This window comes from Fukomys damarensis, unplaced genomic scaffold (genome assembly GCF_012274545.1).
Source record: "Fukomys damarensis isolate Sample0158 unplaced genomic scaffold, DMR_v1.0_HiC HiC_scaffold_36, whole genome shotgun sequence".
Taxonomy (NCBI): Eukaryota; Metazoa; Chordata; class Mammalia; order Rodentia; family Bathyergidae; genus Fukomys; species Fukomys damarensis.
Window position 1 is genome coordinate 24,193,451 of NW_022900948.1, and position 13,078 is coordinate 24,206,528.

Genomic DNA, 13,078 nt, shown 5'->3' on the forward strand with positions numbered 1-13,078 from the left:
TTATGTGTATAAAACTTGAGGCTGAGAAAGAGTTTGGGTTTTTTTATTTTGTTTTTGCCTTTTCCATATGTAGCATTTATTTGTGGTCTACTTTATTTCATAAAAGATGTAAGGTAGCTTAAGTATATTTCCTGCAGAGCTCTAGGATTAAAAACAAAGGAGTAAATTAAGGCAAATGTGAAATAAAATGAAAGCAGTAGAAAGTGCAACTGAAAGCATGAAAAGGGCAGTCAAGAGTTTGGAGACTTACTGGAGATACAGGGTACTGGTATTTGTTAGTCTTGGACTTCAGGTTCGACTCTGAGATTCCCACTGCCATGAGAGTGAAGAAAACAAAGTGTTGTCTGGGAAATTTTCAGAAATACTCGATAAAGAAACCTGAAAGGAATTTCTATGGTAGATTCCCTGAAAAGAACGATAGTTGCTATGGTGTATATTCTACTAGCCATAAATATAGTACAGGTTGAGTATCTCTTATCTGAACATGCTTGGGACTAGAATTATTTCCAGTTTGGGCATTTATCTACATAGAGTTTTCTAATCCAAAATGCACCAAAATCAAAAACTTGTTTAAGCATCACTGTGGTGTTGGATTTCGGGTTTCGGATGTTCAATTAGGGGTGCTCAACAGCTTAGTAAGTTCCATAGCCAGTGAGAGCTGGAATCACTTAACTAAGTCACCCAACTGATAAGCAGTGAAGTCATGAGTCAACCTTAGTCTTTGGGGTGGGGTGGGGTACTAGGGATTGAACTCAGGACCTTGCGCTTCTGAGGTGGGCTGCAGAACCACTGAGCCAAATGCCTGGCCCAACTTTAGTCTTTTGATCCTGTGTTCCATCACATTACTTGCCACTGGTTGTTTACAATCCCTTGTTTACTTATGAACAATTTTCTAAGTATCTAAATACTGCCCTCCTAAAGGTCAGAGAGCACCAACTTGAAGTTACATGAGCATTTGAAAATTAGTAACAATATTATTTGTAACAACAATGGATACCTTTGGTGAGCATTTACTAGGTAATGGACATTATGGTGTGTGATTTATACCATGTCATACAGAATTCTCAGAAGACCCTATGTGGTGAATATGAAAGTTCAGAAAGACTGAACAATCTTCGCTTAAGGTCACATGACTCCTAGTAATTCCGCTGGTATCTGGCCCCAGGTGTGTATGACCCACAACCCTCAGTTTTAAAGAAAGGCACCACTTTCTTACCCCAGGGAAGGTGTTGTCACCCTGTTGGATAGTCTAGGGGCTGTGGCAGCTGGGTCTGAGGTCAGAGATGCAGCCCACTGATCCACAGACAGCAGAGAATTCCAGGACAATTGAATCTGCCATCTGTCCCAGCCTGGATTTGTTATCCTCAGCTCACAATGACAGCTCAGTGGGAAGCTGGTCTTCACATGTCAGGAGACAGGATTGGATATCTATCTGCCTTACAATTCCGCATGGGGGCTGATCTCAGAGTAACAAGATGTGGCTTCTCCTACACCTGTGCACTTCCAGCTCTGAATAAACATCTTTGGTCTCTGGGGTCTGCGGGATGAGATTGTTCTGAGGTCTTGGTTAATGAAAATACTTGGGATGAAAGGGGAAAAAAAAAACTTCTGAACTGGCTGAGACAGGGCTACTGCGGCAAAATAGTTTCCATCCCTTCTTGTCCAAACACATTGATATATTTAAATAGGGAGAAAAGGGAAGATAGTAAGTTTTACTTGAAGGAAATCTGCATGAGAACTAACCAAAGATTTGTGTTGGCTGTGGCAAAAGAGAGGACACTGTTTGTTCATGCATTCAGAAAATGCTCATTATTTGCTTATTCCATGCTTCATTGTGCTTGTTTGTTTGGTCACAGAGGGGTATAAAAGACCCAGGAGCTGCCTCCTTGAGGAAGTGAATGTGTGCACAGGACGTGCAAGACAGTGAGTGCTGAGTGTTACATTTCTATTCCGGTGGAAAAAGATGATAAACAAAGGTAGCTTTTAATGAGCCCTTCATAATGGTTCAACAGTCAGAGAAAACTCAAGATGGGGCATTTTAGTTTCCCAAGGCTACCATAATAAATGACTACCAAGAGGGAGTCTTAAAACAATGTATTTTTTTAACAGTTCTGGGGCAGAGAAGTACAAAATCAGGTGTTGACAGGGTTATGTTCCCTCTGAGGGCAAGAGCAAAGAATGTTTCCTTACCTTTTCCTAGCTTTTGATGGCATCCTGGGTTCTCTAGCATCCTTGGCTTGTAGCTACATCACTCCAAACTTTGTCTCCATCCTGCTGTGACCTCATTCCCTGTGTGTCTCCCTGTGCCTTCTCCTCCTTTAAGAACACCAGTCAGTGAATTTAGGGCCCTCCTTGATGCTATATAACCTCATTTTAACTAGTTACATCTGCAGTGGTCCCATGTCCTAGTAAAGGCACATGCTGAGGTTAGGGGTGGATGTATATTTTTGTGGGAGGCATCATTCAACCCACTGCTTGAGGGGAAGGAATGATTTAACCATTGAGATCAGTGGAAGCAAAACATGTTTACAGAATTGTATCATGTTGTTCTCGTGCCTGAAAAGAATATAGGAATACTAGAAAAGTATGTTCTAGCTAAATTATGGAGGACTTGGATACTAATATAGACATTGGACTCAGGTGACATACAGAAATCCAGGACAAATTTTGATCAGATTGCCAATGAGACACTTGTTAAATACAATTTAACAAAAGTTGAAGCAAGAGATTGGTAGATTCATACTTTTCAGGAACTATGGACTTAGGTCAGATCAACACTGGATGAGATTGGCCCTGATTTGATGAGTTTAAATAGGAAAAAATCAAGCCCTGAGATTTCAATTTCAAAGTTGATAGTAGAACTTCTGGTGGATTTTCTTTCATTTGAGCGACATATTTGTTGAAGAGTCATTATATACTAGTCTGTGTGTGCGTGTGTGTGTGTGTGTGTGTGTGTGTAACTGGAGATTGAACCCAGGGCCATGCACATGCTAATTATATAACAGTGGATACAGCCATGAAGAGTCAAGAAAGGTTTGTACACTGAAGGAATTTAGGTATAATAAGAAAAGAGATAGTAAACAAGAGAATAAGTAGTTTCATGAGCACACTTCTGCTCACTTTACCACAGTAAGAACAAGACGCGTCACGCACAGCTTCATCCATACGCACCTTATACCCCTCATAGCCTAAAAAACTGGGACAGATTGAATTTTAGGACGAAACACAGTTTTGCGAAATATTTACACAGTGATTGCCTAGCTAATCCCTGTTCCTGGTCTCCTAATGTTTTTGTTGCTCAGTAAGTAGACAAGTGCTAACTATATCTAAGCCTTGCAGGTAGAGGGAGAGAAGGAAAGTTACCGTCCCTAACTTATCTAATCCTGTCCTTTTTCTTTTGAGAAAAATATCTGCAGTGAGATTACCAATTGTTTTCCGTATTTAGTAAAATCATGTGTTCCCCTCCAACCTTACCAAATACCTGTGCATGTTAGAATTAGAGGTGCTGTTTGTTCCCAGCTCTGTCCAGCTTGAGCATGGAAGCGTAGCTAGCATCAAAACTTGGCACTTATTACCAGGAGCTGTTTTGCTTATATTTATGTGTTTCTGTTTCTGGTTTTATTTTAGTATTAAAAAAATTAATAATGCTATTTTCCTGATGACTGTTGTTTGATTATTCAGTCTTTGTCACTTGTTTGTTAAGAGTAACAGATGGACCGTCAGTTTGGCCTAAAAAGGGACTCAGTTTCCTGGGGTCATAGTTAGTACACCAGCTTTGCCCAAGTGAAGGACTTCTAGAGCTCTCCCTGCTTCTTTTAGATGTGGCATATTCTGGGGGAAAAAACATACATGTTATGGTTTGCCTCTCAGAAAGAATTTTTACTTGGTGATTTTGGACTCCACAGTGATGCAGTATTTTGCTGATTGGTAAAGAAGTGACCCCTCTGTAGTTTCTATTGTGTGGATTTTTCCAGTGAGCTCCACACGGCTTGATGGGGGGTGTGCTCCTCAGCTCCTGTGGCACCTTAGGACACAGGTACTTCAGTGTGGGTTCCTCTGATCCAGCCTCCTGGCCTTTATGTTCTGCTGCAGCACTAGGCATCTTTGGAGTAGGAGGAGATGAGAGACACAATCCATCTTATAGTCGAACTGGTGAAGTCATAATATTTTTGCAGGCAGGCTGGAAGCTGAGTCACAATGAGTGTGATTCAGGCCTTGATTTTGTACCCAAGGTAATTTTGAGAGGTGTGAAGTCAAGAAAGACCCACAGTTGTCACTGCCCCCACAGAAAAAAAGCCCTGAGCACTGAGCTTCTGTAGCCAAGGCAGGACCTGGAAACATTCCAGTCTTTAACTATGTCCTTCACTTGCCTGGGTAATGAATAACCTCATTCAGAAAACACAGGCGGTCATTTGCCCACCTTTCAAAGTTTGTCTTTTTTTTAAATCTTGGTCATCTTAGCTGTGTTTTTAGAAAGGAAGGCTAACTTTTTTTGAAAATAATGTCATAGTAAAATTCCCTAAAAGTGAGATGCTCAGTACACTGGTGTTATCTTAATTTGGAAGTGGGAAGTCACATTTCTGAGTAGGCAGGTGGGGAAATGACCTTTTAGCAGATCCAGAATATACCTTGCGTTAGAAATCTGTAGTTTTTTCCTGTTTTAAAATATTAAGTATAAAGGGCAAGTATACTACATACAGACTGGAGGCTCCCAGGGAATTCTTAGTTGGCTGGAGAAAGTGCATGCTAGCCCAGGTCAGATCTGTGCTCCCAGATTGCCAATGTGCTAAAATAAAGATGTGGCTTTAAGGAAGTATCTTAATTGATCATTTCTTAATTTCCACATCAACAAACTGAAGAAAATTAAACTTACTTTATAGAGTACTATGAGGATAAGAAGTCACAGTGTGCACAGAACACCTAACTGTGCTTCAGACATGGCAGGCTTTTAATAAATTATAGTGTGCATTAATTATTATTACTTGAACACCAGCGCTTTATTCTGTGTATTCATGACTTTGTGTAAAGTTCACTTAGATACACATAGTGAATTTGAAAACTGCAAAGAAAACTAACCAAAGTGGTAGAGGAATTGAAAAGGAGACCCATAAAAATTTTTTGAAAGGGCTAATTATTTACAATGGGAAGTGAAGACACAGAGGGACAGACTGACTGTCTTCGATGTGTTTGGGGCCCCATTACGTGGAAAGCTATACGCACCTGTTCTCCATCTCCACTGAGGTCAACAAAACCAAGGCAGGTAGGACAGACCAGAGCTGACGAATGAATGAGAAAGCAGTAAAGATGACACAGTGTAAATTAGGAACAACCACAGAGAGCAGGGGTGAGTGCGGCCTCAAGGAAGGAAGGTGCCGGGAGATTCACTCAACTTCCTGTGGATTCCACGGTGTGCTGTGCCCCTCATGTTGCCACTCTCCAGCTCACACCATGTCACCACCTTGCTCATGGGTCATGCCAAGGACTGACTTATACAGAGCAGGGGGGGTTCATGCCCTGAGCCTTACTTAGCAGTGATTCTCATCTGGGCTCCCTCTCAGTCCCTCTCCTTAGTCTGCAGACACTTTTGATTGTCTCAACCGGGGAGGAAGAGGGTGGCATCTAGTGGGTAGAGATCAGAGTGCTGATGAACATCTTACAATGCACAGTCCAGCCTCCTAGTACAAGGAATTGTCCAACCCCAAAATGTCAGCCACACCACTATCAAGAAACCTGGAGTTAGAGGAGTAGTCTCTCCTAGCACAGGTTCCTTAGGACTCACTAGTTTACACCAAAGCATATACACCAAACCATGAAACTGAATGGTTAGAAGACAGTTAAGCATTTGCTATTCTAAGAAATGTGTGGATTACATTATAATGATGTGTTCCTTAGCTGTCTGTTATACTTTGGTTTAAAAATATTTATATTTCTAAATAAGCAACTGACTCTTTGTATAGGGAAAATAACATATGCATTAGAGCTTCAGAGTGTATGTTGCACACACCAACCTCCACACTTCTTCTGCCCAGCATTTTACTAGCCAATTAATTGCGGCATTCAAGGACTCCCAAGGCAGCAACTGCCCTGAAGTTAGAATGTTGTGGTTGAGACTAAGGCATGACGTTGGACAGGGAAATTCCCAGGGGCTGAATACAGGCCAACAACAAAGGGAGGGCTAGAGGAGCTGATCACATCAGTGCACAAAATACTGATATTCTGAAAACATTACTCCTCAGCAGCTCTGGGAATAAATCATGCTTTCTTGACTTAATAATACATTGCTGTTTCTAAATAATATAAGTATATGTTGTGTGCGTCCATTTGTAAACTTTCCGAGTCTTCTGAATTCCAGACACAGCATGAAAACTCACGCTATATTTGATTCTTGCATAAATAGCACAGATTTTAATTTTATCCCAGTTATGGATATCTGGCGCGTGCGCCGAGACTCTGGGCAGACTGGTGTGAAATTTAATTTGAGCAGTTAAACATAAGGGTGAGAGAGTGCAAAATAAACAAGCACATGCATTTCCAGCCCTACAGCATTTGTTATGTTAACAGGAAAATCACCCAAATCCTCTCTCTTTTAGTTTCTTCCCATTGTGACAATCGGATTAAGGGTGATCTGCAAAGACAAGATCCCCTGCATCTCCTGCAGGACCCCTGGATGTTGCTCGCAGCCATTTCATTCATGAGCTCATCATAGTTGGATTTTGAGCGAAAGAAAGTATACAGGTTTCTTTGTTTGTCGGATTCACTATTAGATTAGAGACTCTCGGTTTCAAAATAGAAGAGTCACCTTGAGAACATCTTAAAAGGAGAAATAGGAATGGGACTGGAAATACTGCCAAGAGTGGATCTGCAGTGAGGTGGGCCTGGTTCACATCTCGGTTTTGCCAGTGACGATGGCGGTGAGCTTTGTTTGGAGAGTTACTGAAATGTGCTGTTCCTCATTTTACTTATTGTGAAATAGGAGTAACGCTAGCCTCATGGGTGTTGGGAGGAAGATGCCAGTGCAATCGTGGCGCATAGGTGTTCAGATAGTATTCTATTTCCTCCCCTCTTAGAGAATCTATAGGTCCAGTCTCAGGAACATTTGCTAAGGGAGAAGGGCATGCTAATGGTTGTTATCAGTAATCACTAATGTTAGTAAAAACGGCAACCATTTCCATTACTGCCCTCACCATAGCCACCCACTAAGGAGTTAAGGAGCACCTTTCGGCCCGCCCCACCTTTACACATAGGTCATTTTGGGTGTTTAGTATACAAAGAGCCTTTGGTCTTCAAAACACCACTTATACCAGAGAAATACATTGTTTGGGGGTTGGGGTGGGGCAGTGTGCGTGTGTGTGCAAACCACAGACCCAGACCCATGAGAACTAGCAAAATTGAGTTTCTTATATTCCAAGAAAAAACATCTGCTTGCCATCAGTAAAAATGCCCATCTTTCCATTCAATTTGTCTCCACAGAAGAGCGAGTTGTCCCCATTGAAGTGTGCCGTTCCAAACTATCAAAATACTTGCAGGGAGTAGTTTTCCGCTGTGATAAGTGTACCTTCACCTGCTCCAGTGACGAGAGCCTCCAGCAACACATAGAAAAGCACAATGAACTGAAACCTTACAAATGCCAGCTCTGCTACTATGAGACCAAGCACACGGAGGAACTGGACAGTCACCTTCGGGATGAGCATAAGGTACTTGCCCAGGACTTCCTGTCTCCCACCCTCAGCACTCCAGTGGGGAGGGGCCAAGTGGGAGACAGGTGAATTTAGTCACACCCACTGTGTACAACACAGAGAAGTGAACTAAAATAATTTCTGAAATGAAGTTTAGTTCTTCAGTATAAAAGCAATCTGAGGTCATTTTAGGGAAGTGTTAAAAAAAAAAATAGAAGAAAAGGCAAATCACCCATATCCCAAATCTAACTACTTGACATTTTCGATCTCTTTTCTATACCCACTTTTACTTGTTTTACACAATTTTGAGTATACAATACAAAAAAATTTCTATCTTGGGTTTTAAAAAAATCCAGACAAGAGTATTTTTCTGTATTCTAAATTCACTGTCACAAAGGTTGGCAAATTTCTGTAAGAGCGACAGTAAATATTTTAGGTTTTACAGGCCTTGTGGCTTAAGTAGCAAATGCTCAAGTCTGCCATTATAACAAGAAAGCAGCCATATGCAGTACATAAGTGCATGGGCATGGCTGTGTTCCATTAAAACTATTGACAAAAATAAGCAACAGGCTGTGGGCACATAGTTGCTGACCCCTAGTTGCCTGATATGCCACCATGTCCCTCAGTCAAGTAGTTTGTTTCTAACATTTTTGTGAACTACAGAGATTTACAGAGGCATTCACCATGTGTATTTGAACTTCACAACTATTACAAAATATGTTTTATTTAGGGAAGAAATGATTTGTTAAAAAAATAGACATGAAATAGAGGGTTTATGAAAAAATTCTCTTCCAAAGGTTTGATCAGAGGATCGGCACAGGACAGCTTCTTTGCACAGGGTTAACTTGGTGTATCATGAACTGACACGATTATTTCTGGTTTGGGGTATTGCCTTAACTACACGAGGAGCTGTAATTACTGTTTGCTTGATGAAAATGCAGTGGTACCCTCGTTCATGAATTTGATTCTTTACACGATTCTTGTTGCAAACTGAACTGGAAGAGAACTGAATCAAATTCAATGGCTAGGATCAATGTTGACCTTATGGGGAAATTTGATTAGGTTCTTATCCAGGTCAGTTTAGAACCAGAATCACAGAGAGAATTGAGTTCATGAACCAAGGCACCACTTAGTTTGTTGAAATTATTTTTGATGAGCTGAAAACAAAGCATTAGATGCTCACTCAAGACACAATGAGAAGCTCTTTTGATACGGTTTCTATCTCCCTTGCTCTGTATCCTTATCGGCAGAAAGATGTCTCTTCTGGCTGTACAAACCTAGATTGTAAAGATTTTAGTCTGAATCATCTAGATCTAAGAGTTGGACTTCCCCTATGGAGTGTTGAGATGGGATGCAAAGATTTGTCTCTTTCCATAATTTAATGGTTTTACATCAACTTTTCTGCTTTGCAATCTATTAACTTTCCAACATATGCCCAACACATGAAGGCAGGGAGGAAAGCCTGAACTGCACCACTTAAAAATTTCAATATCTTTTCTGATTTTTACTTCCTAAGCATTTCTAACCCAAACTTAAGGAGAAATCATTTGTTTCAAACTGAGATTTCTGTATTTATTTATACATATTTATGCAACCAGCTTTTTATTATAGTATTTAAACCTTTAGATGATTATTTTGGGGCACAGCAAATCAAGAATATGAATTCTTCCCCAGTTGTTGTTACTGGGAAACTACCTTATGTCACTGGGGAAATACAGAGTACGTTAGTAACCACAGCACACACAGAATCACAGGTTTCCTGACCTGTGAGTGGAACAGTGAGGCTTTAGGATGTAGGACAGGGAAATAGTTTGCACTGAAAAGTCAGGACTAACTTTAAAACTTTTAGAGACAAAAAAGATGTAGGTTTTAATCCTGTCTCTGCCATCGTTGTATATGTTTTGAGAAGTTACTTAAATTTGTAGGTCTGTTTATTTTCTGATTTGTAAACAATAATTGCTGCACCATTCTCATATGTTTTGTGAGATCAGATGAAGTCCTTGTATTTCCCATGCTTGAAGACTCAATATCTTCCACAGAATATTTGTGAATTGAATTTTGCTCAAATATAACAATAGTTGTACCCATCATAAAGATACTTATATTCTCAAGACCTGGGATATATTATAGAATCACCAATTATATCTGTATTTTAGACAGTCTTGGGTGTTATATTTTCACTGTCAAATTATGTCTTTTTTCTCTTTCTCTTCTCGTGGTTGACCAGTTTATTAAGTCAGTGAACACTTAATCGAGGCAAAGGAATTGCCTCTTTCAGCAAGCCTAATGATTTTCATCTTTGTCTCAGTTGTTATTAAGTTTATGAGATTTATGTTTATTACTAATAGCAACACTTAACGTTTTCTCATTTTCTATTCTTTTTCTTAAAGAATGTGTGCAAAGTCCAATTAGATTTTTGCCATAATTGTCTGGACACTTATTTTGTAAGTAAAGTCAGCAGTGCTAATGAAACTGAATTTTTAGCTGATAGGCAGTAGCATTATACAGTAGCTGAAAATGAAAATTCACCAGGATGAACCGTATGCACTTCAGCATTCATAAAAGAAGTATGGGGTCTCAATTTACTAAAGAGAAGTTTGCTGACAATTCAAATCTAGAAGTCAAGGACTGTAAGGTGAAAGACAAAGACTTAAAGGTCTAAGAATTAGGAAGAAATATAACCAACCCATTTTATCTATAGACAGTATAATAATCTTGGTAACTAGAAAAACCTGATGAATCTACTAGAGGCTACTAGAACCTTAGTGACTTTAGTAAGGCTGCAGGATATATGATCAATATACAAAAATGTAATTATATATTGTTGTGTACTAGTAGTAGACAACCTGAAAATGAAGTTTTAGAAAGATCAATTTCTATGTAAATAACATTTTAAAAAATACTTAAGAATAATAAATTTAACCTAAAATCTACCACAGCTACAGTGAAAACCACAAAGAGTTGCTGAGGGAAATTTACAAAACTAAATTATTATAATATATATCGTGTTCATGGATTAGAAAGTTTAGTGCCGATAATTCTTCCCAAACTGATTTACAGATTCAACATAAACTCTATCAAAATCTCAGAAAAAAAATTTGGTACAAATTGACAAGCTGATTTTAAAAGTTATGTGGAAACACAAAAGATCTATAATGGTCTAAACAGCACAGAAAGAAAAATTGGAGGAATTACCCTTCTCACTTTCAAAACTTATTATAATTCTACAGCAATTGAGAGTGTATAATATTGCCATAAGAATAGATGGAGCATAGGAGAGATCCCACTGCCATGTTCAATTGATTTTCATAAAATGTGAAAAAGCAATAAGCAAAATTTTTTAAGCTAGTACTGAAAAATTGGATTTACACATGCAAACTGTGGGCCTTGATGCTTACAACAACTTTACGCAAAAATTCAGTCAAGGGCAGGGGATTTAGCTCAGTGGTTCATTCTGCCACCTGCTTCGCAAGCACAAGGACCAGAATTCGATCCCCAGTACAAAAAAAAATTTTTTTAAGTCAAAATGTACCATATGTATGAGTTTAAACTTCCATAAAAATAGTGATAATGAGTTAAGGAAAAATTCTTGGAGACAAAACAAAATATGCAGACATTTAAAAATTTAATAAATTGAATGTCACCAAATTAAACTTTGTTCTTCAAGAAACACCATTAAGAAAATGAAAAGGCAAGCAACAGATCAGAAGCAAATATTTTCAAAGTAATTATGTAAGAAAGGACTTTGACCAAAATACACAAAGAATTCTTACAACTCAGTAATGACAAAATGAGCAACTAAAAATGAACAAAAGTATGAATAGACACTTTACCAAAGATGTTATACAAATGGAAAATAAAGAAATTAAAAAGATGTCTAACATTTTTCACTACTGGAAAAATACAAACTAAACCAACAATATTTTACTATTGTACTCTATTAATGGTAAAAATTAAGAGTACCAAATGTTGGCAAGAATGTGGTGAAACTGGAAATCTCATACATAGCTGCTCAGAGTGTAAAATGCTATAACCACTTTGAGTTTAAAAGTCAACATAGGGCCGGAGATTTAGCTCAGTGGTTCTGCTACCTGCCTTGCAAGCACAAGGACCAGAGTTCGATCCTCAATACCAAAAAAAAACCAAAACAAAAAGTCAAACATATACTTGGCAACTTAGCATATACTTAGCATTAAAATAGGACCCAGCAATCCTACTTTAATAGGTCATAAACAAAATGTGGTAGACTGTAGTCATCCAGTGGAACGTAACTCATCAATGAAAAATAACACGGTACATTGGTACCTCAGTCCATGAATTCAATTCTCTCAACAATTCTGGTTGCAAACTGAACTGAACAAGAATTGAATCAAATTTCCCCATAGGTCAACATTGAATCTAACCATTGAATTTGATTTGGTTCTCATCCACCTTGGTCGAAAGAATCAAATTCGTGAACAAGATACCACTTGCGGAAGTTTAACAACATGGATGAACCTCAAATTATGTCAAGTGGAGAGAAGCCAGACAAACACAAAAGACTATATATAATATGATTATGTTTATATGAAATTTCTAGAGAATTCAAAATTATAGAAACAGCACCTCAAAAGTCAGCAGCGAGAGTCGATTACAAAAGATATGAAGAAACTTAGAGTGATGAAGTGTACAAAATCTATAAATCCACTAAATATCATTGAGTTGTTCACTTACAACAGACAAAAGTAAACTATACCTCAATACCCCAAATGCAAACATGTAATAGGTCTTCAATAAATGTTCATTTACCGAGGTCTTTTTCTTAATATGTTGATTCTTGGAACCAATAGTTCAAGATACTCAAGATCCAGGTTAATGTATAAGCTGTCAAAAATAAAATGTGGAATAAATGAAGTCATTGTTTCTGAGCTGAGAGTCACTATTTTTTTTTTTTTTTGCAGTAAGACTATGTGCTGAGTGCATTGCTCACTGCATTCTCTCATGAGAAATAATAGCTTTAAGTGATTTTGTGCAGTGGAGAAAAATCTGTAGAAGAAGCTATAAGACACTGCAGGATGTATTTTACAGTAAAAAAATCTCGTTAAACAGAGCTGGACATTCAAAACTGGACATCTGAGTTCTGCCTGCAGAGGTTGTAAACTTCAGGAACATCTCTAAAGATGTCAAACTGTATTGTTCATGGGCTGGACAGAATACTGGTAACAGCAGGAAGAGTCCTTGAAGTCAAATATATCATTCCATTTAAGACCCAAAATGTCAAGTGCACTTGATATAGGCTGCCATGTTTATCCTCAGAAGCCAGAGTGCAGTACGGAAAGGATGACAATCAGAACCCTCATTTTATAGGTGACAAACAGAATCTTGTTCTCCTAGACCTTTATCTTTTGCCAGTGAGCAAGGAA

The 13,078-nt window shown here is 38.6% G+C and overlaps 1 protein-coding gene and 1 long non-coding RNA gene across 3 annotated transcripts in view; one reads left to right on the plus strand and one right to left on the minus strand.

Moving 5' to 3' along the window:
• Znf462 (zinc finger protein 462) overlaps window positions 1-13,078 on the plus strand; it is a 137,735-nt gene that overhangs the window by 105,617 nt on the left and 19,040 nt on the right. The window contains exon 11 of the mRNA XM_010639277.2: window positions 7,471-7,694. Coding sequence (XP_010637579.1) covers window positions 7,471-7,694 — 224 coding nt within the window. The remainder of the gene's footprint in view (window positions 1-7,470; window positions 7,695-13,078) is intronic.
• Window positions 44-2,265, minus strand: LOC104872915. Of its 2 annotated transcripts, none has more exons than XR_783306.2 (3): window positions 2,191-2,265; window positions 251-312; window positions 44-141 (listed from the first exon to the last, which is right to left on the minus strand). It is a non-coding gene; the product is annotated as an uncharacterized LOC104872915 (long non-coding RNA). The 2 variants fall into 2 exon arrangements; XR_783305.2 differs by lacking the exon at window positions 2,191-2,265 and adding an exon at window positions 1,217-1,453.